Here is a 22654-nt window from a genome sequence, read left to right on the forward strand (position 1 = left end):
CTAACAAAAAAACACCTTTCTGGTTCCGGGTGTCTTTATCTCTAGAATGGGGGTAAAAATAGTACCTCCCTCCCTCATGGGGCTGTAATGAGAAGTAAATGAGTCCGTGTGTATGAAGCACTAAGTACAGGGACTGACAGATAGTTGCTCTGTGATGACCATTTATTATCATCATTGCTATTGATTTTTATGTGGTTCAGCTAGATCACCAGTCACGTTAGAAGCATTTACCAAGGCCCTGCCATTCTACGATGCTATTTCTTATTTCATAGATTGCTGTCCTGGCACTTTACATATATATTTATTAATTCATTTGTTCATTTAAAGAAACACCTATATAGGGCTTTATATGTGCCAGGTTTTGCTCTAAGCACATGACAAATGTTAACTTAGCTTTCAACAACCCTATGCAATAGGTTTCATCGTTATCGCCACCGTTTTACAGACAAAGAAACAGAGGCACAGAGAGGCTAAGTAACTTGTCCAAGATCACACAGCTTGTGGCACAGCTGGGATTTGAGCTGGAGTTCGTGCTCTTCACTCCTCCACTCTTGTTCTGAGATGCTTCTCTACATCCAGGACTTCCTTCATGGACACAGGGCCAGGCCGTGCCGCTGCCCTCGGCACTACGTATATGTTTACCCCTAAGTAATGCTCAATTCACTTAGTCATCCCTCCCTGCATATACACTCACACATCATCCCAGGGTAATCCCAGTAACTGTAGCGGGGTAAGTTACAGTAATTGTTACAGCAGTAGGTAACATTTATTGAAGGTTTTCAGGCACTATTATCATGTCATTTAATCTTTCCAGCCAATCTATGAGACAGGCCCTATTATCATCCTCATTTTACAGCAGAGGAGAGTAAAACTAAGAGAGGTGAAGTAGGGCATGAAGCCAGTCACCGAGGGAGCCAGGACTCCCCCAAGGGGTCAGACATTAGAGCCCGGCTCAACCCTCTTCTCCACTGCCTCTCTTGGTCACCTTGTAAATAAAATAGTGATGCTAACTAACATTAGTTGAGTATCTACTGCATGCCAAGCCCTGCTCGGGCTGCTTTATATGTATCAACTCATTTAATCCTCAAACAATTGTATGAAGTTGGTTTCTTAGACCCATTTGCAGATAAGAAAACTGAGCCACAGAGAGGTCGAGTTACTCGCTCAGATGTCCTTCAGGAGTGAAGGACTTTTCCTGGGACTTCCCTGGCGCTCCAGTGTTTAAGACTCCACGCTTCTACGGCAGGGGGCGCAGGTTTGATCCCTGGTCAGGAAACTAAGATCCCTCATGCCGTGGAATGGCCAAAAAAAAAAAAAAGGAGTGAAGGACGTTCCCCCAGCTACTGAGAGGGCTTTCCGGCACAGCCTGGGTCTGCCTCAGCTGAAGAGAGCCACTTCACCCAAGGTTCTGCCGCCTTCCTGGGGCAGCCTTTGTCCGATGACTGTCTGAAATAAGGGTATAAAGGCCCAGCCCTGTTGCCCCACTGGGGGCAGTTCTCAAGGGTCACCCCATCCTCAGATCTCCCCACAGGGTCAGCTGAGGATTCTGTTGAGACTGGACCTCCCTGCCCAGTCCTGTATCCTCCCTGCCCATTCACAGACGTTGACCCCAACAGAATCCCCAGTAATCATTTCAGAGCTGCTTCCCGGGGACCTGGACCAAAACAGTGGTAGGGCCAGGACTTGAACCTGAGTCCTGCACTGCTCCTGTCACAGGCCCGGCCTGCAGAGATCTCTCTACTTGGGCTTTGGCAGCAGCAGCTCTAAAGAATGGGTTGGGTGGGCTGCCTGGGATCCACAGGAACCGGAGCCGGGTGGTGCAAGCGGGGAGCTTCCTGAGGTCGCCCTCTCTACCAGGGAGCTCTGCTTGTCTCTGGGAAGCCTTTTCTCTGCACTGGCCTAATCCCCTCTGATCTGATTCCCTTTTCCGCATCCCAGTGGTGGCTTGGAATCAAAGCCTTATATGGACTCTTCTGGGGTCCCCAAGATGCCATGTGTTTCCTGTAGCTCCTGGGGTCCCTTCTCTCCTGGAGCACCCCATCCATCCCCCACCCAGGGACCCCCTCAAATGACTGCTGCAGACAGAGCCCGCATGGTGGTGGTGGGCACGGCTGGAGGACAGACTTCTCTGCACTTTATCCACTTCTACAGCAGCCATTGTGTCTCCAGAAAGCATGTCCGTGGCCATTTCCAACAGCAGCCAATCTCCATGTGTGGGAACCTTTTCTGGTCACTGCCTCTCACCTCACAGGTGGATTTGGGGCTCCCTCTCGACTCATCGGGGCTTGATTCCTGCCCCTGTCCTAGCATATCCCACGGCCCTGGATCAGTTAGTTCCGCCCAAGTCTCCATCCCGCTGCGAGCTTCTCATCCAAGGCATATCTTGCTCATTTTTGATTCCACAGCGCCAGGGCAGGCCAGCCTCAGGGCGCATGGTCAGTAACTTCTCGTTAGCCCCGTTCGTGTGGTTTATCAGCCCTGTGGTCAAAGTTTTGGTGGAGGAAGAAGCCTAAGTCCACACACCTGAAATCAGGTTTTGGCTCTTCCGTATTCCCTGGGCCACAGTCGCCGTGGTTTTTTGTAAGTGCCAGGTCTTCACATCCCTGCACACGCCTCATATCGTGAGATGCACGGTCCAGGATCTCAGCTGCGTCTGTCTTTCAGATCCTTCTGCACGGACTTTGTGGCTGGCCTGGTGAAGTGGCTGGACTTGTCCGAAGCTGTCTTGCCAACCATGACTGCTTTTGCCAGCGGCCTGGGAGGCGAAGGAGCAGACACGTTTGCTCAGATTTTATTGAAGGACCCCATCTTGAAGGACGACCCACTGGTGATCACTCAGGTACACCCGCCGCCCAGGTGGTGGCTGCCAGGGAAAGTAGAACAGATAATTTCCTCTCAAAGTCAGCCTGAATATCGCTTCTAGTGGCGTGGGGGGAATTGAAAGATTAAATATTGCATCATAATTTCATATGATGATGACGATCATAGCTAATGTTGAATTATCATTATTGAATATTTACTATCGATTTATTACTTAAACAGTACTTATTATATGCTAATACCTTACTAATATGAACTCATTTAATTCTCAAAACAATTTTATTAGATAGGTAGGATGATAAATGGAGGCACAGAGACGTTAGGTAACTTGTTCAAGGTCACACAGCTGATTTGAACCTTGGCAGTCTTACTCCAGAGCCCGTGCTCCTGACTGCTAAGCTGTGGTGCCTCCTTTTGGAAGTAGCAGCTTTGCTGTGTGCCCTTGGGCATGTCACTCACCTGCTCTGCTCTGTATGCATTTGAAGCAGGCAGAAGCTTGACACAGGCTATCGATGGGTACAGCCCTTCCCCTCCTTCATCTGACTCCCTGAAATTCTCACGCATTTATTCAGTTATCTGCTTACTTGTTTGTCTGGCTCGCCCCTCGAATGTACGCCAGAGGTATTTTGTCTGCCTTGTTCTCCCACTTTTTAAGGGTCAATAAACATTTGTCAAGTGAGCAGGCTGGTTACAAATCAACCTATTGCTAATTCCTGTTACTCTTCCCTCAGGACCTTCTGAGCTTCTCACTCAAGGATGGTGAGTTGATTTCATAAGTTGTGGGGCACGTATCTGCACCTCAGCCAGTGAAGCCAGTGGTAGGTGTTGCCCCTGCGGTCCCGTCCCCAGTGGCCTTTTTGGTGCAAGAAAGGAAAGGGGGCTTCCCTGGTGGTGCAGTGGTTGAGAGTCCGCCTGCCGATGCAGGGGACACGGGTTCGTGCCCCGGTCCAGGAAGATCCCACATGCCACAGAGCGGCTGGGCCCGTGAGCCGTGGCCGCTGAGCCTGCGCGTCCGGAGCCTGTTCTCCGCAACGGGAGAGGCCACGACAGTGAGAGGCCCGCATACCGCAAAAAAAAAAAGAAAGGAAAGGAAAGCCAGTAGAGCTGGGCCACGAGCCCAGCGAGCCACGTTCATCCTAGCCTGCTTCCTGCCCCCGCCTGCCAATCACAAGCCCTCCTGAGCTCCCAGGAGCACCCAGGACACTTTAACTTACCCCCTTTGCTATGGGTGACCTTGGCCTGGCTCTCACAGAATAATTGGAGTGGGTTTGAAACAGTCTGTCTAATGTCATCACCTGGTACTTCATTCCCTCCCGGGGGTGTTCTCATAGGCAGCCTCTAAACCGGCATTGCCTTTGAAATGTCTCTTGAGAATAACCACCACTTATGAAGCACCTGTTAACGCTGGTCATGGTACCCGACCCTTGTCAGGCATTGTTTCACATCATCCTCATAGACATCCTTTCATGTAGACACTCCCACTTTCCAGACGAGCAAACTGAGGCCCAGAGAGGTGAAGTAACTGGCCTAAGCTGGTAGTGGCAGAGCTGGACATTCTAAAACAAGTGCTATTAACAAAAACCGTAGCAGATTTTACCCACAGGGGTTGAGGACTGTGGCAGCATCCCCACGGGAATATAGTAGTACCTCGTATCTAAAGAATACCAGTCTCTGACAACATCTGGGGGGTGCCTTTGGTTTATCTCAAAGCCCCACCAGATGCCGGCATCTACAAACAGGAGGAACTTCACTGGCACGCCGGGACCCCAATGGGAGTGGGTGCTAGGGCTCAAAATTTCCCCAGAGGTCAGAGGTAGGTGGCCCCTCAAACCATCTAGACGACCCTCTCATGAGACACAGGCAGACCTCGGAGATATTGCGGGTTCCGTTCCAGACCACCGCAGTAAAGCCAGTCACGTGAATATTTTTGGTTTCTCAGTGCATATAAAAGTTATATTTACACTATACTGTAGTCTATTAAGTGTACAGTAACGCTGTGTCTAAAAAAACAATGGATATACCTTCATTTAAAAATGCTGTTGGAAAAATGGCACTGATGGACCTGCTGGATGCAGGGTTGCCACAGACAAGGCAAAGAGCAGTAAAACGAGCTCCGCCTGTAGATGAGAAAAGGAGGCCCGGGGCTTCCCTGGTGGCACAGTGGTTGAGAGTCCGCCTGCCGATGCAGGGGACACGGGTTCGTGCCCCGGTCCGGGAGGATCCCACATGCCAAAAGAAAAGGAGGCCCGGAGTGGGAGTGGCTACAGTTGTCATGTCCAACTCTGTCCTTATTAATGAAGAACCAGGGACCAAGAACTGGGTACATCTGGGGATCAGGCTGCCTGGTGTTAAGATTCAAGCTCTACTTTGGCAAGGTCCTGAATGTCTCTGTGTCTCGGTTTTCTCAGGTGTTAAATGGGAACAAACAGTACTTTTTACCTTATAGGGCAGTGGTGAGGATTAAATGAAATAACCCAGGTAAAGTGCTCAGAACAGAGCTGGCGGGCAGGAAGCAGGCCATGAGTGCCACTGGGGCACGGTGGTGGTGGTGGTGAAATGGGAAAGCCCTGGGAACCAGAAAACCTGGACTGTCATCCTGTCTCTCAGACTCCCATTGTGTGACCTTGATCAAGTCACTTAACTTCTCTGAACTTCAACTTCAAATACAAATGAAAGGCAAGAGCCAGATGCTACTTCAGAGCAAAACAAAACTGTCTTTGGTCCCAAGAACACAGTCAAGGATCTTGTAAGGAGAAGGTCAGTGTCATAGTTGGGCCGGTTGTTCAGGGCCTTTCCCATAAGCTCCATGAGAGTAGGGCCCTTGTCTGGCTTGTTCACCATCATATCCCAGTGTCTGCAACACTGATGGACACGTGGCGGGCATTTAGTACTTGTTGGGTGAATGGATGGATGGATGAAGGGATGGAGGAATGGATGAAGGGATGGAGGGACGGATGGATAAATGTATAGAAGGTTGGATGGCTAGAAATAAGGATGGATGTCCTTTCCTTAGAGCACAAGCTCAGATACTAGCAAGATGGTTTGTCTGAACTTGAGGGTTAAAACATCTTTTTTCTACAGAGACTGATGGGGTAGGACACACAGCACAGAAGGCTCTCTGTGCTACTGCATTTCTCTCTGGGTGTGACACAGGGTGATTAATCATGGAATCAGCCCAAGACATCAACACAAAAAGCCGCACGTCTCTGAACTTCCTGGAAGGTTGACCCATACTGACAATATTGGGATGTTAGTCACAAAACAATGCCATCTTGGCGGCTGGGTGGAATTTTTTATGCATGCTAATCATTTTCTTCTCATCCAGTAACAACCCATGAAGCTTCTTGCCCACACAACTGGAAAAAATAAGCCTTTTATATGTTGAAGGTTAAACTAAATCTGAGCCAACTCTAGACTGGGTTTCACAACTGTGGCACTATTGACATTTGGGACTGGATAATTCTTTGTTGTGGGACCACCCCGTGCCATGTAGGAGATTTAGCTGAATCCCTGGCCTCTACTCACTAGATGCCAGTAGCACTTCCTGAGTTGTGATAACCAGAAATGTCTCCATGCTTTGCCAGATATCCTCGGGGGGCAAAAACATCCCCGGTTGAGAACCATGGGTTCAGGACCCCAAATTTGGCCGTCTCACGTGGGGCTGGTTTATTTGTAGTTGGTAATCTTTATAAGTTACCTAGTTGCTCTCCTAGGTCCTGTACACAGATGGTGAATTATTGCATCGTATATAATCCTCAAATCAACTGCTAGAGTAGATACTGTTATCCCCACTGGTAGGAAATTAGGCTCAGGAGGTTAAGTAACCCGAGGTGGCATTTCCAAGTAAGTGTCAAATTCCATTTAAGGCAGTGAGTCTCGTGGTGAACGTGCGCGGGACACTTAAGCTGAAGCATGGTTCTTGCCCTCTGTACTCTGAATCCAAAGATAACATTGACTCCAGGCCGTGGAACCCGACGACATGCAGCCACATGAGATATAACAACCTTCACCGCAAACTTGGCTCTACTTTCTGACCTGGTCTTTATTGCTGAGTTGCAAACCCTACCTCCCCAATGAATCAGAAAGGTTTGAGAGGTTGGTCGTTGATCGTGGTGGAACGTGCTGTCAGCTGGTGGCGAGGTTCTTCATCAGGATCCTCAAGGTTCGTAAAGCTTGCTATCAGTATTGAAGCTGGCTGTTCATCCATTCAGCAAATGAGAACGGAGCCCGCACTGTGTGTGCCAGGCCGTCTGCTAGGTGCTGGGAGTAGTTCTAACCAGGGCCGATGCTCATTGAGTGCCTACTGTGTGCAGGCCCTGAGAAAAATGCTTTACAATTTGTTTAAACCCCTCAACAGCCCTGGGAGGTAGATGCTATTCCTGTCCCTCATTTTACAAAAGAGGCAGCTGCGGCCCAGAAAGTGAAATCACCTGCCCAAGGTCACACAGCAAGGATTCAAACCCAGGCAGTGTGGTTCCGGAGTCCATGCTTAACTGCTGTTCTGCTTCCTATATGGAGATAAAATGATAAAATCCTCATCCTTACAGCTGACTTTAAGGGGATTTGATGAGGCCAGAATGAAGCGTGGGCACCCCATGTGGTAGAGGCCGGAGGAGGCCAATCTTGCCAGCAGCTGAGAGGGTGGAGCTGGAGGAGGGCCTCAGATGGGCCCCCTTTGCTCCCATGACCACCGGCCTTGAAGTAAGCTTGTTGCCACGTTGAACACCCTTAACTGTCCCCCCAAAATGAGCCGTGAAGAGAAAAGGCAGGAGTCATACCTGAAACCATCTGAGTTCGAGTCCTGCCCTGAGACAGGGTGCATCTTAGAAGTCCTGTCCCTTGGGACTTCCCTGGTGGAGCAGTGGTTAAGAATCCAACTGCCATTGCAGGGGACACGGATTTGATCCCTGGTCCAAGAAGATCCCACAGGCCGCAGAGCGACTAAGCCCCTGCACTACAACAACTGAGCCTGTGCTCTAGAGCCCGCGAGCCACAACTACTGAGCCCACATGCCACAACTACTGAAGCCCGCCCGCCTAGAGCCCATGCTCCAAAACAAGAGAAGCCACCACAATGAGAAGCCCACGCACCGCAACGAAGAGTAGCCCCTGCTCGCCGCAACTAGAGAAAGCCCACGCGCAGCAACGAAGACCCAATGCAGCCAAAAATTAATTAATTAAATTTAAAAAGAAAAAAAAAGTCCCGTGCCTCCAGCCACACTCTGCCCACCAAAGTGAAGACCCTGGGAAGACTTGTAAGTCAGCCCAGTGCCCGTGGGGGAGGTGGGGGGAGGACCGTGGGACTAGAGTAAGGTGTGGTTTCCTTTATATGAAAAAAAAAAATTCATTGAGGGTGAAATTGGGTATAAATATTCTAAATGTTACATAAAATGTACAATTAGAAAAGTTGGGGGAATTCCCTTGTTGTTCGGTGGTTAGGACTCGGTGCTTTCACTGCCAGGTCCTGGGTTCAGTCCCTGGTCGGGAAACTAAGATCCCACAAGGCACGCAGCACGGCCAAAAAAAAAAGTCGGTCCATCGAGGGATGGCAGTGCAGTAGGCTGGGTATCAGTTGAATGAATATGGCCTGAGAGTGTCCTCAGATCGCAGGGAAAGGCGAGACGAAGGTTCCCCGTGCTGACACAGCAGCAGCAGCTCACAGCCTCACCCCAGCAGCCCTGGCTTCTTAGCATCTAAGGATAGAGGAAATTTGACAATTTACCATAAAAAGAGTACTATTAACCACCCTTTCTTGATCACTTACTGCATCCCAGGTGCTGGCCAGTCTCATCACATGCATCTTCTCTGTATCTCAACAAACGCCAGATTAAAAGGGTATTCTTGCCCCCATTGTACAGATGAGGAAACTGAGGCTCAGAGAGGTCAAGAAACTTGCCAGAAGCCATTCAGCTAGTAGGTAGTCAGATGAAAATTCAAACCCCAGTCTGTGTCCCAACAAAGGCTGAAGTTTCTGCCTCTGAATTCCTTTTTCCTTTGGTCTGGAGGGCAGTCCCCAAAGAGAAGGGATTGGCCATGATCTCTTCCCAAAGGTCTGGGATTCTGCTGCTCTCCGAGGAGAGGCAAGCTCAACCCCAGGCAGGTCCTTCTGGCTCCCGAACTCAGATCCATAGTGAGAACAGAGGCTGGTTCAGTGCCTGGCAATGGAGGTTGTACTGCTCCCTGAGGAGGTGCATTTGGAAATGCAGGGCAGGTGGTGGTTGTTGCCACAGCGCCTTGGGTGCACCTGGCGTTTAGTGTCAAGCTCCAAGGACGCTGTTCATCCTTTAATGCACAGCACAGTGTTGGATGGTGAAGTGCAAAGTGCATCAACTTCTCTATTGAGATGCTGGTGAGAAAAGGAGCCCAGAAGTGTTTGTTCTGCCCCCGGGTCTGTCCAAACACACTGGGTGACTTTGGACATGTCCCTTGTTCTTCCTAGGCCAGAAGGACCAGTTGGGCTCCAAGGGTGGAGTCTGGATGGGTGCTGGGGCTGCCCAGCAGTTGGAGGCTGGCATACTCCTGCCCCCTGGGGGCAGAGCCAAGATCCCTGAGCCTGCCCCCCCCACCAAGATTTTCCAAAGGACAGGCTGCTGGGTGATGGGTCCTGTGTGTGCACCTTTGGCCCATGGCCTAGGGCTATGCCTGGGATTGTGGGTGCACCCCACATATCCCATGCACCCAGAAGGTAGGATTCACAGCTGACCACATGGGATTGACCTGGAATCACAAAACTTCACTTGAGTAGATTTGCCTTATTCTAGTCTTTTTTTTTTTTTTGGCTGCACCGCTCAGCTTGTGGGATTTTAGTTCCCCGACCAGTGATCGAACCTGGGCCCTCCACAATGAGAGCTCGGAGTCCTAACCACTGGACCTCCAGGGAATTCCCTCAATTAGATTTGCCTTTAAAAGGCAGCCACAGTGAAATGAACAGAAACTTTGGCATCCTGGGTTTTAAGCCAAATTCCACGGCTCTCTCAGCTGTGTGATTTAGAACAGCGGTCCCCAACCTTTTTGGCACCAGGGACTGGTTTCGTGGAAGACAGTTTTTCCGCAGACTCGGGTGGGGAAGATGGTTCAGGCGGTGATGCTAACGACAGGGAGCGATGGGAGCGGCCAATGAAGCTTCGCGCCTCGCCCACAGCTCACCTCCTGCTGTGCGGCCCGGTTCCTAACAGGCCACGGACCGGTACCGGTCTGTGGACTGGGGGCTGGGGACCCCTGATTTAGGAAGTTTCTTAGCCTTTCTGCACCCTTTCTTCCCTCTTGTGCAAAATGAGGCATCATAATACCAGCTTCCCAGGACCACTGGGAAGATTAGCAATCAGGAATGCAAGCTTCTTGAGTGGTGCCCAGCATTTGTTAGGAGCACCGTGGATGCTGATTTCCTTCCCTGCAGAGGTAGCAGGAGGAGGAGTCTTGATTACACCACTCCCTCCAGGCATGAATGCACCCAGACCTTCTCAGATCAGGAACTTGCTAGTTAGAACAAGTGCAAAGGCCCTGGGGCAGGAATGAGCTTGGCTTCTTGGTGGGACAAATACTGGTGGAAACAGGGACCAGTAGAAAGTGAGGTGGTAGAGAGTGGCAGGAAGGGGTTAGAAAATGTACAGTCTTGCAGACCACGGGAAGAAATGTGGATTTTATTCTAAGTGTATTGGGGAGTTTTAAGTTGGGGAAGAGAACCCCAATCAGATTTATGACTTCAGCCTTCAAGCTGCTGTGTGGCAAATAGAGTGTGGGGCAGGAGGAACCAGGGCAATGGCTGGTCCTTGAAGAGCGATGGCAGTCACAGTGGCCGCGCGGCAGAGATGGGGAGCCGTGGTCAGACTCAGGATACATTTTGGAGGTGCAGCTGTCACCATTAGCTGGTAGATTGGATGTCTGAGGAGGGGCAACGAGAAAAAAATCAAGAACGATGCCCAGGCTTTTGGCCTGAACCCCAAGTTGGGCTTTTTATTGAGACAGGATGGATTGGCCCTTGAGGAGTGAGTTGGCTACCTGGCAAGTTGTCCTGGGTAGCCCAGGACTCCTGCCCCTCCTCCACCACTCACCACCTGCCTTAAATAGAACCTCAGCTCCAAGTCCAGCAGCCTGGCTGTCAGGGTCCTTGAAATGACCCTTACACGAGGCTGACATTCCAGAGTCCCGTGCCCGAGAATACCTTGGGAGGTTTTAATCACCTGTGCACCTGGCAGTCTGTATTCCAGAAACTGAATCACGGCATCCTTGACCAATGGAGTATGAATTAGTGGCTGATAATAACTGCCATCAGTTAATCACCACGGCCAAGGCTTGTTAATTGCCACAGGTCGATTACGGCCTACGCGCAATAGTCTGTGAGCCTAGGAGGGAGCTCCTTTATTTGTGGAACATTAGCTGATCAATTACCCCAAGACACGGCCTGTGGTGTCTGTTTCCCGACACACAGGTCCTCATCCAGGGAGGCGGCCGAGGGCAGCTGGGCAAGCGCTGCTAGACCACGGCTCGCTCTAAGGACCCTCGTTAGAGGAAGGAACTGGCTTATCTTGCAGAAGCTGAGGTTATCGTAGCTACTACGACCTTAGTATAAAATTACCATGCAGCATTGCAGACACCCAGCAGAGGAGGCCGGTTCTGCATCATTCATTAAGAACCCGTCATGGACCCAGAGTCCTCTCCTCAAAGCTTTGTGAGGGCTTCCCTGGTGGCGCAGTGGTTGAGAGTCCGCCTGCCGATGCAGGGGACACGGGTTCGTGCCCCGGTCCAGGAAAATCCCACATGCTGCGGAGCGGCTGGGTTCGTGAGCCATGGCCACTGAGCCTGCGCATCCAGAGCCTGTGCTCCGCAACGGGAGAGGCCACAGCAGTGAGAGGCCCACGTACCGCCAAAAAAAAAAACTTTGTGAGATGACTGTTACTATTTCCACTTCCACCTGAGCGAGGATGAGCTTTGCCCAAGGTTAGACACAAATAGTATCCGTACCCAGGTCTGTCAGGTCATTAATTGAACATTTATTCTTTGCGCCGAGCACTGTCCTAAGGACTGGAGATAAAGCAGTGTAGAGTTTATACTTATGAAGTTTATACTTCACGGGGAGAGACAAACGAGAGTAAATGGATATGATGTCAGAGCAGGGCAAGCTCTGTGTGGAACAAAATGCAGAGTAAAGGGGTAAAGTAATGGGGGCCGGGGGTCAGGAAGGCCTCTGTGAGCGGGAGGCGTCTGAACAGAGACTTGGATGAGGGGGAGGAGCCTCCCAAGAAGATCTGGGGAATGAGCCTTCCCGGTGGTGGAAATAAAACAAGTGCAAAGGCTCCACAGCAGGAACATTCTAGAAGGTGAGGTCGTGGAGTTGGCCAGGGGCCTTGTATGTCATGATGGAGTTGGATTTCCTTCTGATCGTGATATCACGTCCTTAACAGCTTTGGGATGTGAAAATTTGATCTTTGCTGATTTGGTGAAACACGCCACCTTTCTTCCGATCCGTGTGGGTAATGGTTGCACACGGTTCCGCCCCAGAAGCTGTTTCCTTGCTCAGCTGACTGGTTCTCGGGGCTGTGCACTTCGGACGTATCTGGGGTTTGGGTTTCATCCGTTGCGCTGCTGTTAACATGTCTGTGCTTGGAAGCTGAACTGACCCTGTGCTCTTTCTTTCCAGGGCGCTACGATGCTCGGGCCCGAGTCCTCATTTGCCACATGACCTCCCTCCTCCAAGTGCCCTTGGAGGAGCTGGACCTCCTCGAAGAGACGTTCCTCGAGAGCCTGAAGGAAACCAAAGAGGAGGAATCTGAGTAAGTGTGCCCTGCGACCCTGGCCACCCTGTCAGGAATCAAGGACTTCCACTCTTCAGATAACAGCATCCTGTGTGTCCCCTCCCCCCATTAAGAGATGGTGCCCTGAGGGGGGAAGAGCACTGGACAGAGAGTCACAGTGCAGCCCTGACTCGCTGTGTGGCCTTATCAAGTCACTTCCCGTCTCTGGGCCTCCATCCTCATTTGTAGGAAGGGGGTATTGAATGGATGAACGCTAAGGGCCATGAGTTTGTGACTTTAACATTCTGTGGCCCCAACACCCCACTCCCCCTCAGTTCTTGTGACACCTTGTCTGTGGGCCAGAGTGGCCTAGGTTCAAATCCCACCTCTGACACCGGTTTGCTTTTTGACCTTGGGCAGGTGCCCCCCCACCCCCTGTTCTCTAAGCCATAATATTCTTATCTGTAAAATAGGAATGAGAATAGCATCCTCCTAGGGTCATTGTGGAAAACAAATGCAATTGTATTATCAAGTGCTTGGCCCAGGGCTGGCATGTAGCAAGGGCTCAGTAAGTATGAGTCCTTCCCTTCCCCCACATTCCCCCATACCTGCCAGCTGTCAAGAGGCTTTGCTATCTGTGTATGGTCAGGTGTGTGTCGAGGGAAATTTTCCTGGTAACTTGGCCAGAGCTCAGCTCTTTGCAGAACACCTTACACAGGATCTAATCCCAGGGTAATAAATCGATCCCAGTCACAGCCTAACTGCGGGCTCCTTGCACCAGGCACATCTCCTAGCCTTGGGTTTTGTTCAGCCATGAAGGCTTTCTTTGAGCAGCCAGGCTGTGCCAGTTCAGCCCAGCTGGGAATCTAGCTTTGAAGCCAAGTTCAGAACTGGAGCCGCCCTCCCCCCAGGGTTTATAGGGCAAAGGGAGGGGGTTGATTCCTTCAGAAAGAAGGAAACTTGGTCTATTGAAATAACCTGAAAATAGACTTGTTTTGACTCCCAGAGCTGTGTCAATAAAGAAACAGCTGGATCCAGGCCAACTCCTGGATCCCTCAAGTATGTCTTGAAATGAAGGAAACTCTTAAGTATTGTCTGGAAATCTATTGTCAGAAAGAAACACATTACCCAGAGGGTCTGTTCTGATAATACCAGTAATGCCAGATCAGGGAATGTGTAAAACAGAGCCCAGCTCTGCCACTTACCAGCCGTGTGATCCTGGGCAAGTTATTTAACTTCTCTGGGCCGCAGTTTCCCCAGCTACAAATGGGGATAATAATAGCACCCTCTTCATAGGGTTCTTGTGGGGCTCAAATGAGTTTGTACACATAAAGCGCTTCGAGCAGGACTTGCACAGAGTTTCTAGTTGTTAAATATCAACATTTGCTATAGTACTGTTATCATTGCTGTTATTACTGCGTGGACCATTTCCTCAGAATAATACTCCACAGGTGTCATTTTTTAACTCAATTTTAGGGACTTTGGCAACCTCTCAGATTCTATCTATGGTCTCTGGAGGGGTCTGAGACGCAGGGAAAGCATAGGGACTGGTCAGCCAAGGGACCTGGTTCTCTGTTTGATTCTGCTGCTAAGTCCCTGTGTGGCCCTGGGCACGTTGCTTTCCCTGTCCGGACACCAGCACCAGTTTTTTCACCTGTACAAGTAGAGTATCGAGTTGTATGTAGGTTTCTTTTAACTCTAAGGTTTTGTGTTTCTGCAAGGTGAGCTTCTCACTCAGCACCCCAAGGCGATCCTTTGCAACTGGAGTTCAGGGTGTGATGTACCACCTTTCTGTTCTTGGGTCCCCATTTGAGCCCTGAGGCCGTCCAAGCTTCCCCTACTTGTTTGGTGACTTCACTTCTCTGTGCCTCAGTTTCTTCATCTCTAGCACAGGGACAGTGGTAGTATCTCCATCATAGGGCTGTCAAGAGGGTTAAATTAATTAATACATATCAAAGGCTTGGAAGAGCACCTGACACATAGTAAATGTTAGCAAATGCGGTGCTGGACGTTGATACTGATCCCATCATAATAACATGGTCAACATCTAACCTTTATTGAGCGCTCTGTAGATGCAGGTACAAGATACCATCTCATTGGGTTCTCATTACAATCCCCTGAGGCTTTTGCAGAGGAAGAAACAGAATGTCAGAAGGGTGAGGCCACCCAGCTGGTCAGTGGCACCATCTGATTCAACCTCCTTATCCAGTCTGAACATTGCTTACTGCGTCCCTCAAGGCATGGCTGAGAATCCGAGGTTTCATTCTTAATTCTGAGGAAGGCGGTGAAGATAATTCTTTTATGGGGCTTTCTGAGCTTTTACTAGGAATGTGTCTCTAGACTCCCCAGAGATAAGCACTCCCTCTCTATCTACTGGAGAAGGTGATTAAAAAAAAAGAAAAGGGTGGTGGTGAGGGCAGTAAAGGTAAGGAACACCCTCTCATGGGAGATAAGGTGGCAGTGAGGGAAATTTCTTTGTGGACCCATGAGATAAGCAGTGCGGGTGTCTCTGCTCTTCTCAAGGTATCTGTGACCTCTGCCTGGGATTTGGCCCAAATCTGCATTTTGGCTTCAGCCTCTGTCTTTGGGAAGCTGACATGGAATGTCCGCTCAAGGTCACTTCTGACATCCCAGGTCATGAGTGTGGCCAGAGGCTATGTGATGACATAGATTGCCATGGTGCCTAGTCAGCAGGCAAAGTCAGTAATAGGAACAGGGCTTCACTTGGATTTAGTGTCGTGCTCTGAATTCTCACTTCCCAATATAGGAAGCATCATAGATGTAACTCAGAGCCAGCCTCTCCTCTTGTGCTTTAGAGGTTGAAATTCAATCAGACAACTGAAGTTATTGCAGGAGTGAAATGCTGTGATAATTAATGATTAACGGGAAAGCTGTTCGTTTTGTGTACAAAACAGTTACTAAGAGCGTTCAAGTACTTAAATAAGGAAATCGATTGGCAGTTCAGGTGTACATTAAGAGAGAGTGCCTTAGCTAAACAACTTTTAGGGAAAATATTATATTCTTTTTTTTGTAAACATTCAAATAATAATACAAAGCAGGGACTTCCTGGTGGCGCAGCGGTTAAGAATCCACCTGCCAATGCAGGGGACACGGGTTCGCAGCCCTGGTCCAGGAAGATCCCACATGCCGCGGAGCAACTAAGTCCGTGCGCCACAACTACTGAGCCTGTGCTCTAGAGCCCGCGAGCCACAACTACTGAGCCCACGTGCCACAACTACTGAAGCCCGTGCGCCTAGAGCCCGTGCTCCACAACAAGAGAAGCCACCGCAATGAGAAGCCCGCGCACCGCAACAAAGAGTAGCCCCCGCTCGCCACAACTAGAGAAAGCCCGCGTGCAGCAACAAAGACCCAACACAGCCCCCCCAAAAATTTTTTTAATAATAATAATAATACAAAGCAGAATACTAGAGATTAGAGTATATCATCAATCCAATCTTTATAAAATTGATCTGATATACTAGCATTTATGCATTTAAATAAAACAGCTTCAAGAACGATATTTACTCTTCAGTTATTTTATTCCCTTTAGGCTATGAGTTTCCCCCTCCATAAACTCAGCTAAAAGTGATGACTGTCTAGTATCCCAGATGTGCAGGTGTCACTGCAGGAACAATCTAGAAGCAGACTGTGCTAAGAAATGTCAAGGGCACCCACTCAAGAATTTGACTATGTTCTTAATAGTAAATCTGTACTAATCATGAAAATGTTGTAACATCCTAGATTTGTTCTACTATCCCAGAAATTTCATTCTTGATGGTGATTGGCTAAATAAATATTTTATTTAGCCAAAATGTATGTGCCCCCTGGTTTTCATAGAAATGGACAGTGAGTGGGAGAAAAGATCACTGCAGCAAGATATTCACGTCCAATTCTTGCTGTGGAATGAGTAGGTTCTTTTCAAAAAACGTCTTCTGAGCCCCATCCAGGTGCCAATCCCAGGGCCAGCGGCTGAGGGTGGAACACAGGAAGGGCTTTATCTGTGTCCTGAAGGTTCAGCCCTGTGATTCTCAAACTTGAGATAATTGGAGAGCTTGTTACAGGTGGTTTCCTCACCCAGGAAGTAGTGCTTTTAACAGCTACCCCCTGGGGATTCTGATGTAGTTGATCCAAAGCCCACCCTTTGAAAATCAATGGTCTAGAATTCCAGGCTAATACAGTACAGAGGGTTAGGGAGGCCGGGAGTCGGAGCTCGTAGGCAGCCTGGAGGCTCAGGCAGGCGAGGAGGTGACTCTGGAACGATGAGTAATGTTTAGCCAGGCAAAGGAAGGTGAGAAGGTCCTTGGCAGCCGAGGGCCAGCAGGAACACAGGACTGAGGCGTGGGCAGTGTGCCTGCAGGCAGTTCAGTGTTTCTGGAGGGTAGAGTGTAAGTTAGGAATTGATGAACGATGAGGCTGTGCATGAGGCAGGGAACTTTCCCGCTTGACACTGGTCACGTGGTGGTGCTCGCATCATCCTCCCGTTTCCAGTCCCTAAGTGAGAAAATTGAGGCTCAGAAAAATCAGGGGAGCCAGCGAGATCACGGCGGAGCTGGGCTCAAAGACCTCACCCCGAATTTGCAGACTATTTCCCAGGCAGTGTTTGTCGAACAATTTGCTGCTGGTTCACGGAGCCAGCTGCTCGTAGCCCCTGTGCGTTCCTCTCGTACGCCCTCAGCAGCTGGAATTTCTCCTCAGGCCTTGAACTCTGCTGAAAGCAACTAATTTCCAGCCTTCCTGTTTGCCCCGATTGGTACTAGCAATTAAGGGCCAAAGTATATCTCCAGCCTGTGGAGGAGATTGTCATAACCATGGAAGGAATGATGATAGCAGTAAACATACTGAACGATTACGGTATGCCAGTCACCATAGGTTCAGCCCTCCTAGTACCCCTGGAAATTCAGCGCTATTATCATTCCCACTTCATGGATGAAGAAACTCAGGACAAGTCATTTGTACATAGTCCCAAGGTTAGTAACTGGCCCTGTCCAGCAGGATAGCCTAGGTTTTGCTGCGGTAACAAATGACCTCCACGTCTTGATGGCTTACAGCAACAAAAGTGCATTTCTTGCAAGTTGGCTGTGGCTTTAGTCCACACTTTCTTGGTTCTGGGTCCCAGTTGACAGGGTGACCTCTATTGGGAGTGTTGCTGGTCTCGGGGCAGAGCAAAAGGAGACTTACCAGGCGCTGCACTGACTCATAAAGATTTTGCCAGAAGTGACTCTATCCTTTCCAGCTACTGGCTAAAGCAGATCATGGAACCACTCAGCTCAGCAGGGCAGAGATGTGTAATTGTTCCATAGGGAGGACCAGTGCAGGAGGGAGAACTGCACACCTGGAGGATTGTCACGTACCACCACAGCAGAGGGAGGATTCAAGCCTAGTTTACAGGATTTGAAACCTGACACCAGAACCCATGCCCTTCATCGCCGTCCTGCCTTCCACTTTGCTAAATGCATGCGGTTCGGCCTCTTCCCGCACATCTGAGGGCGTGAATTTCAGTCATGAAGAACCAGCACCTGTGATCATGGAGAATTGGTTTCCGCTCAGTAGTGAAGCAACCGAGAAGTGCTGTGCTGTACCCCCAGGAGGTGCTTAGGGGAAAGTTGGTTGAGGTGAGCGGGCAGACAACCAAAAAGCATAGCGGGTCTCCGAAAGCCCGTCTCAAATCCAACTTCTTTTCACTGACCGGAGGATGAACTGTTTCTTGCTATCATGTATGGTTCAGGAGGCAAGAGATGCGAAGGAAACGGCTCTGGTTGAGTACTGCGTTGTTCTGCTCGCCGACACACAGAAGTTCCAGCCTGCTGTCCATTCTCCATAAAAGTTTGTTGATCAAAGGGATGAAGAAGGAATTAATTTAAGCTTTACAAACCAACAGCCTTATGAGGGAGATGTTATCATCCCCATTTTTACAAAAGGGGGAACTGAGTTTCAGGGAGATGGAGTTTCATGGCAACAGCCACTGTCTCGGTCCCCGCTCGCAGGGCCAACTGTCAAGCTCTGCACTTGACAGACATTGTTTTTGCTGATCCCCACTGCCACTCAGGAGGAGGGTACTCTTATCCGTGACCTCGTCTGTGATATGCAGACAATAATAAAACTGCTTCTGGGATAAGATAAACCATTCGAAGTGCAAAGCACAGTGGCAGGCATGTTGGAAGTCCTCAGTAAACATTAACCCTTCTTTTATCATCATCGTCATCGGCCATCGCTCTGTCAGTTGAGTTGTCCAAACTCCAAGTTCAGTTCAGAGTTCCCACTGGTAGTGACCGCACTGCCCCACCCTTGTCTCCCATCCTTCTCCTTATTGCCCCAAAGCACCGGGGGCCAGATGTTGGACAGGAAAGTTGGGTTTAGTGACTCTCCTAGGCCATTCTCAGGATTCACCTGACCCCAGTTTACTCCATATGCTTCCCTTTTGCTACATTTTGTCCCTTTCAAATTTCAAGTCTGAAGGGTTCTAGCTATTGCCCCAAGGCCAAGGTCTCCAGTACAGACATTTCTCTAACCCCTCTTTGAAAAGATAAATCTGAAGGAAATTGGTTCCCAAATTCCTTCCAGAGGGAGGTGGGCTCAGATGGCGGAGTGGGGGGAGGGGAAGGAAGGAGTGAGGTGATGATGTCTGTGACTCTATCTGGTACTCATTCTGGGTCCATCTGTATAAAGATAGTTTTGTGCTTCTTTTGCCACTATTATTATTATTTTTTTGTCTTTTCATTATTCAAATTGCAACCCTGTTAGGATGGATTCGTTGGGTAAGTAGCACATCCCACGTACTGGGATTCCCCAGCTGGGTTTTAGAATGTTTTCAGCTTTTTAAAACCATAGATGGGTCCAAGGTTACCTCGCTCTGCATGACAGAGCACCCAGCACTGATCCCAGTTTGGGGCTTGGTGAGGCGGGGAGGTGTCAAGGGATCCCAGACACAGCCAGTCCCAGAGAGCAACCTCTCCCCCCACCCCACCCCCAGAACGGCCGAGGCATCCCGGAAGAAGAAAGAAAACCGGAGGAAGTGGAAGCGCTATCTCCTGATAGGCCTGGCGACGCTGGGAGGCGGGACAGTGATCGGTAAGATGAGATGGTGGCCCTGGCCAGGGCAGCACGGAGTGAGGGCTGATGCCAGGCTGGGAGCAAGAGTGGGGAGTGCAGGGGGATCAGCTGGGAGCCCACCCCAACTCGCATGCGCGTAGTAGGTGTGCTCAGAGGCAGTGGGAGGGAGGCCGGTGGAGGAAGAGCGCAGCAGGCCCCGTCCGCACTCCCACCTCTACCCACCACGGGCCGCTTTCCTTGCAGGCGTGACCGGGGGTCTGGCTGCCCCTCTTGTTGCTGCCGGAGCCGCGACAATCATTGGCAGTGCCGGGGCAGCGGCTCTGGGCTCAGCGGCCGGCATAGCTGTCATGACCTCGCTGTTCGGTGCAGCTGGAGCTGGCCTGACAGGTAAGGTTCCAAAGGAGTGGTGGCCCAGATTCTCACCAGTGAGGGCTCCCTGGGAGACGGAGGAAGAGGACATGGCTTTTCTCACTCTGAGTCCTAGCACTGCCAGAACTTATAGCGAGCTTCACAGAGAACTGGGTGGATGGCTTGGCATGGCTCGGGAGAAGGCTGAGTTTGAGAAACTGCACCTGGTGTAGACTTCTTAGAAAGGGTCTGATTGGACCTGCTTGTCACCATCTAAGAAGTTTCCAGGCAGGCTGCCTCAGAGACGGTTGAGCTTCTTCTTGTAAGAGGACACATGGCTACCCCTCATTTACCAGCATCCCGTGGGGGAGTGTTTCCAAATCATATGTGTCAGTAGCTCCCCAGTCACACAGAGTTTCCTGTTAAGTGGCATGTTGCTTCCCACATTGAGAATCTTGATCAGCTCAAACCACTTTCACTGAGAGGAGTGTGTTACACTCCTGAAGTTCGTGGGCGGGAAAAAGATGTAGTACCCATTGAATCAGGCCAGAGCGGTGGTTATGAGCTTGGGCTCTGAGTTTCAACCCCAGCTCTGCCAGTTGGGGGCTAGCCAGCCTTTGGAAACCTGTTACCTTCATCTGTAGTCAGGACGATAATGGCACCGACCTTAATGAGTTCAAAAACGAGACGTTTGTCAAGGGACAGGGCACACGGTTGGCAGTCACTGTGAGTGTGTGAGTACACAGAGCCACTCTAACATTCCCCAGGGTCCCCAGTGACCCCCATTCTCACTTTTGTATCTGGGTCTTTAGGATACAAGATGAAGAAGCGTGTCGGGGCCATTGAAGAGTTCACGTTTCTGCCTCTGACAGAAGGCAGGCAGCTACACATCACCATCGCCATCACGGGATGGCTGGCATCTGGCAAATACCGTGAGGACCAGGGGCAGAAAAGAATGCAGAAGCGGGTGGATGTTGGCTGAGCTGGGTCTGTTGCTGTGGGCCAGACCCTGGCCTAGGCTCTTGCCTGTGTATGTCTTTAGGGGGTGGGTAGGGGGGACCTATTCTTCAGAGGAGGAAACTGAGACTCGGAGAGGTGAGATGACTTTATCCCACATCTGTCTTCCCATCCACCCATCCATCATCTGTTCATCCATCCATCCAACTATCCATCCATCTATCCATCTATCCATTATCCATCCATCCATCCATCCATTCACCCATGCATCCACCTATCTATCCATCCATCCATTCACCCATTTAACCACCCACCTACCCACCCATCAACCCATCCTTTCCACAGAGTTTATAGAGCATGTACCAGACACTGAGCCAGGTCCTAGGAATTCAGTGGTGAGCAGCACAGTCATGGCCTCTGCTCCCGTGGAACATATGGTCCAAGGCAGAAGACAGATCATTGAGCAAGTAATTACAGGGAAGCTTTATGGAAGGCACAATAGGGGAAGCACAGAGAGCTTCTGGGGAGTGAGGGAAAAGTTATTGGAGGAAGTGGCATTTAGGCTAAGGACTGGCTGGGAAGTAGCCAGAGAAGGAAGGAGAAAGAAGTGAATACCAAGCAAAAGGGCAGCATGTAGAAAGGCCTAGTGGTGCAAGAGAAGCACAGGATGGCTTGAGCAAGGAGCTAGAAGACAGGAGTGTGGGTGACGCCGGATCACACAGGAGCATGTGAGCTGTGGCGAGGAGTTTGAGTTTATCCTCAGAGCAAGTGGAAAATAGCAAAGGAGTTTCAACACATAGGTGAGAAATCAGTACATCTTGGCTGTGTGACCTCAAGCAATTTACTTCACCTCTCTGTGCCTTGGCTGCTTCACTTGTAAAGTAGAACAAATTATCCTTGCCTTTCAGGGCACTTACAAAGATTAAATTAAACGAGGTAACGTGTGGAAAGCACCTGGTTTTTAGTGACATTCCACAAACGTTATTTCCCTTTACTGCTCTAATTTGAACGTGTGTGTTTTGGGGGGATTCTAACCAGGGTGGCACTGAGGAATAAGGTCATGGTCCGCTTACTGTTGGCTCACTTTTGCAAGTGCCCAGTGTGAGGCTCAGCAAGCAGGTCGTCAATCAGAGAGAGAACAGGGTGGGCCGGGGAGTCTGGAGCGTCCTGACCAAATACACAAGCTCAGAGCCTCCTGGGTTCCCAAATTGCTGGGATCCGCGGGCAGAAGCCACAGCTTTTCTAAACAGCACAGGAGGAAGCAGGTGAGAAAACGCCCAGGCTCTGTTGAGAGGCATTACTGGGCGCCAGAGTCTTATTGGTATGTGCGCACCGGGGCCAGTCGCCAAACAGGGGACTCTCGAACAGTGACTGAGCACCTAGCACCATGAGTCAGGCATTTCACCCACACACTAGGAGCTTGATGTACGTTACCTCGAGTGACCCTAATCCATGCTCTGAGGTGAGGGCTGTTCTTATCCTGATCTGGACGAAGAGGAAACCTAGAGGGATCACATGGCAGACAGGTGGCACATGCAGGATTCGAACCCAGGTCTCCTGACCCAGAGTTCACGGGTTTCTCTTCATTTGTTTCATGATACCATCCATGCTACAGAAAGACTGAGACAGGAAGGAAGGAGCAAGAGTCTAAGTGAAGGAATTTGCAGTTCTGACCAGTGTGGAAAGCAAAGCCCTTATGGTTGTTTTACCCACCCCCTTGCTGGGCTGGCCCCAGGGAAAAATCAAATT

General features: G+C 50.1%; 1 protein-coding gene across 8 annotated transcripts in view; it reads left to right on the top strand.

The window, feature by feature from the left end:
* TMCO4 (transmembrane and coiled-coil domains 4) overlaps positions 1-22654 on the top strand; it is a 91975-nt gene that overhangs the window by 20821 nt on the left and 48500 nt on the right. For 7 of the 8 annotated variants that reach the window (XM_024749873.1, XM_024749874.1, XM_024749880.1 and 4 more), the window contains 6 exons: positions 2665-2839; positions 3552-3579; positions 12457-12589; positions 19521-19618; positions 19844-19987; positions 20761-20880. In XM_024749873.1, coding sequence (XP_024605641.1) covers positions 2665-2839; positions 3552-3579; positions 12457-12589; positions 19521-19618; positions 19844-19987; positions 20761-20880 — 698 coding nt within the window. Of the gene's footprint in view, positions 1-2664; positions 2840-3551; positions 3580-12456; positions 12590-19520; positions 19619-19843; positions 19988-20760; positions 20881-22654 lie in introns of those variants that run through there. The other variant, XM_024749877.1, reaches the window with a different exon arrangement.

Source organism: Neophocaena asiaeorientalis, unplaced genomic scaffold (assembly GCF_003031525.2).
Source record: "Neophocaena asiaeorientalis asiaeorientalis breed wild unplaced genomic scaffold, Neophocaena_asiaeorientalis_V1.1 scaffold275, whole genome shotgun sequence".
NCBI classification, from domain to species: domain Eukaryota; kingdom Metazoa; phylum Chordata; class Mammalia; order Artiodactyla; family Phocoenidae; genus Neophocaena; species Neophocaena asiaeorientalis.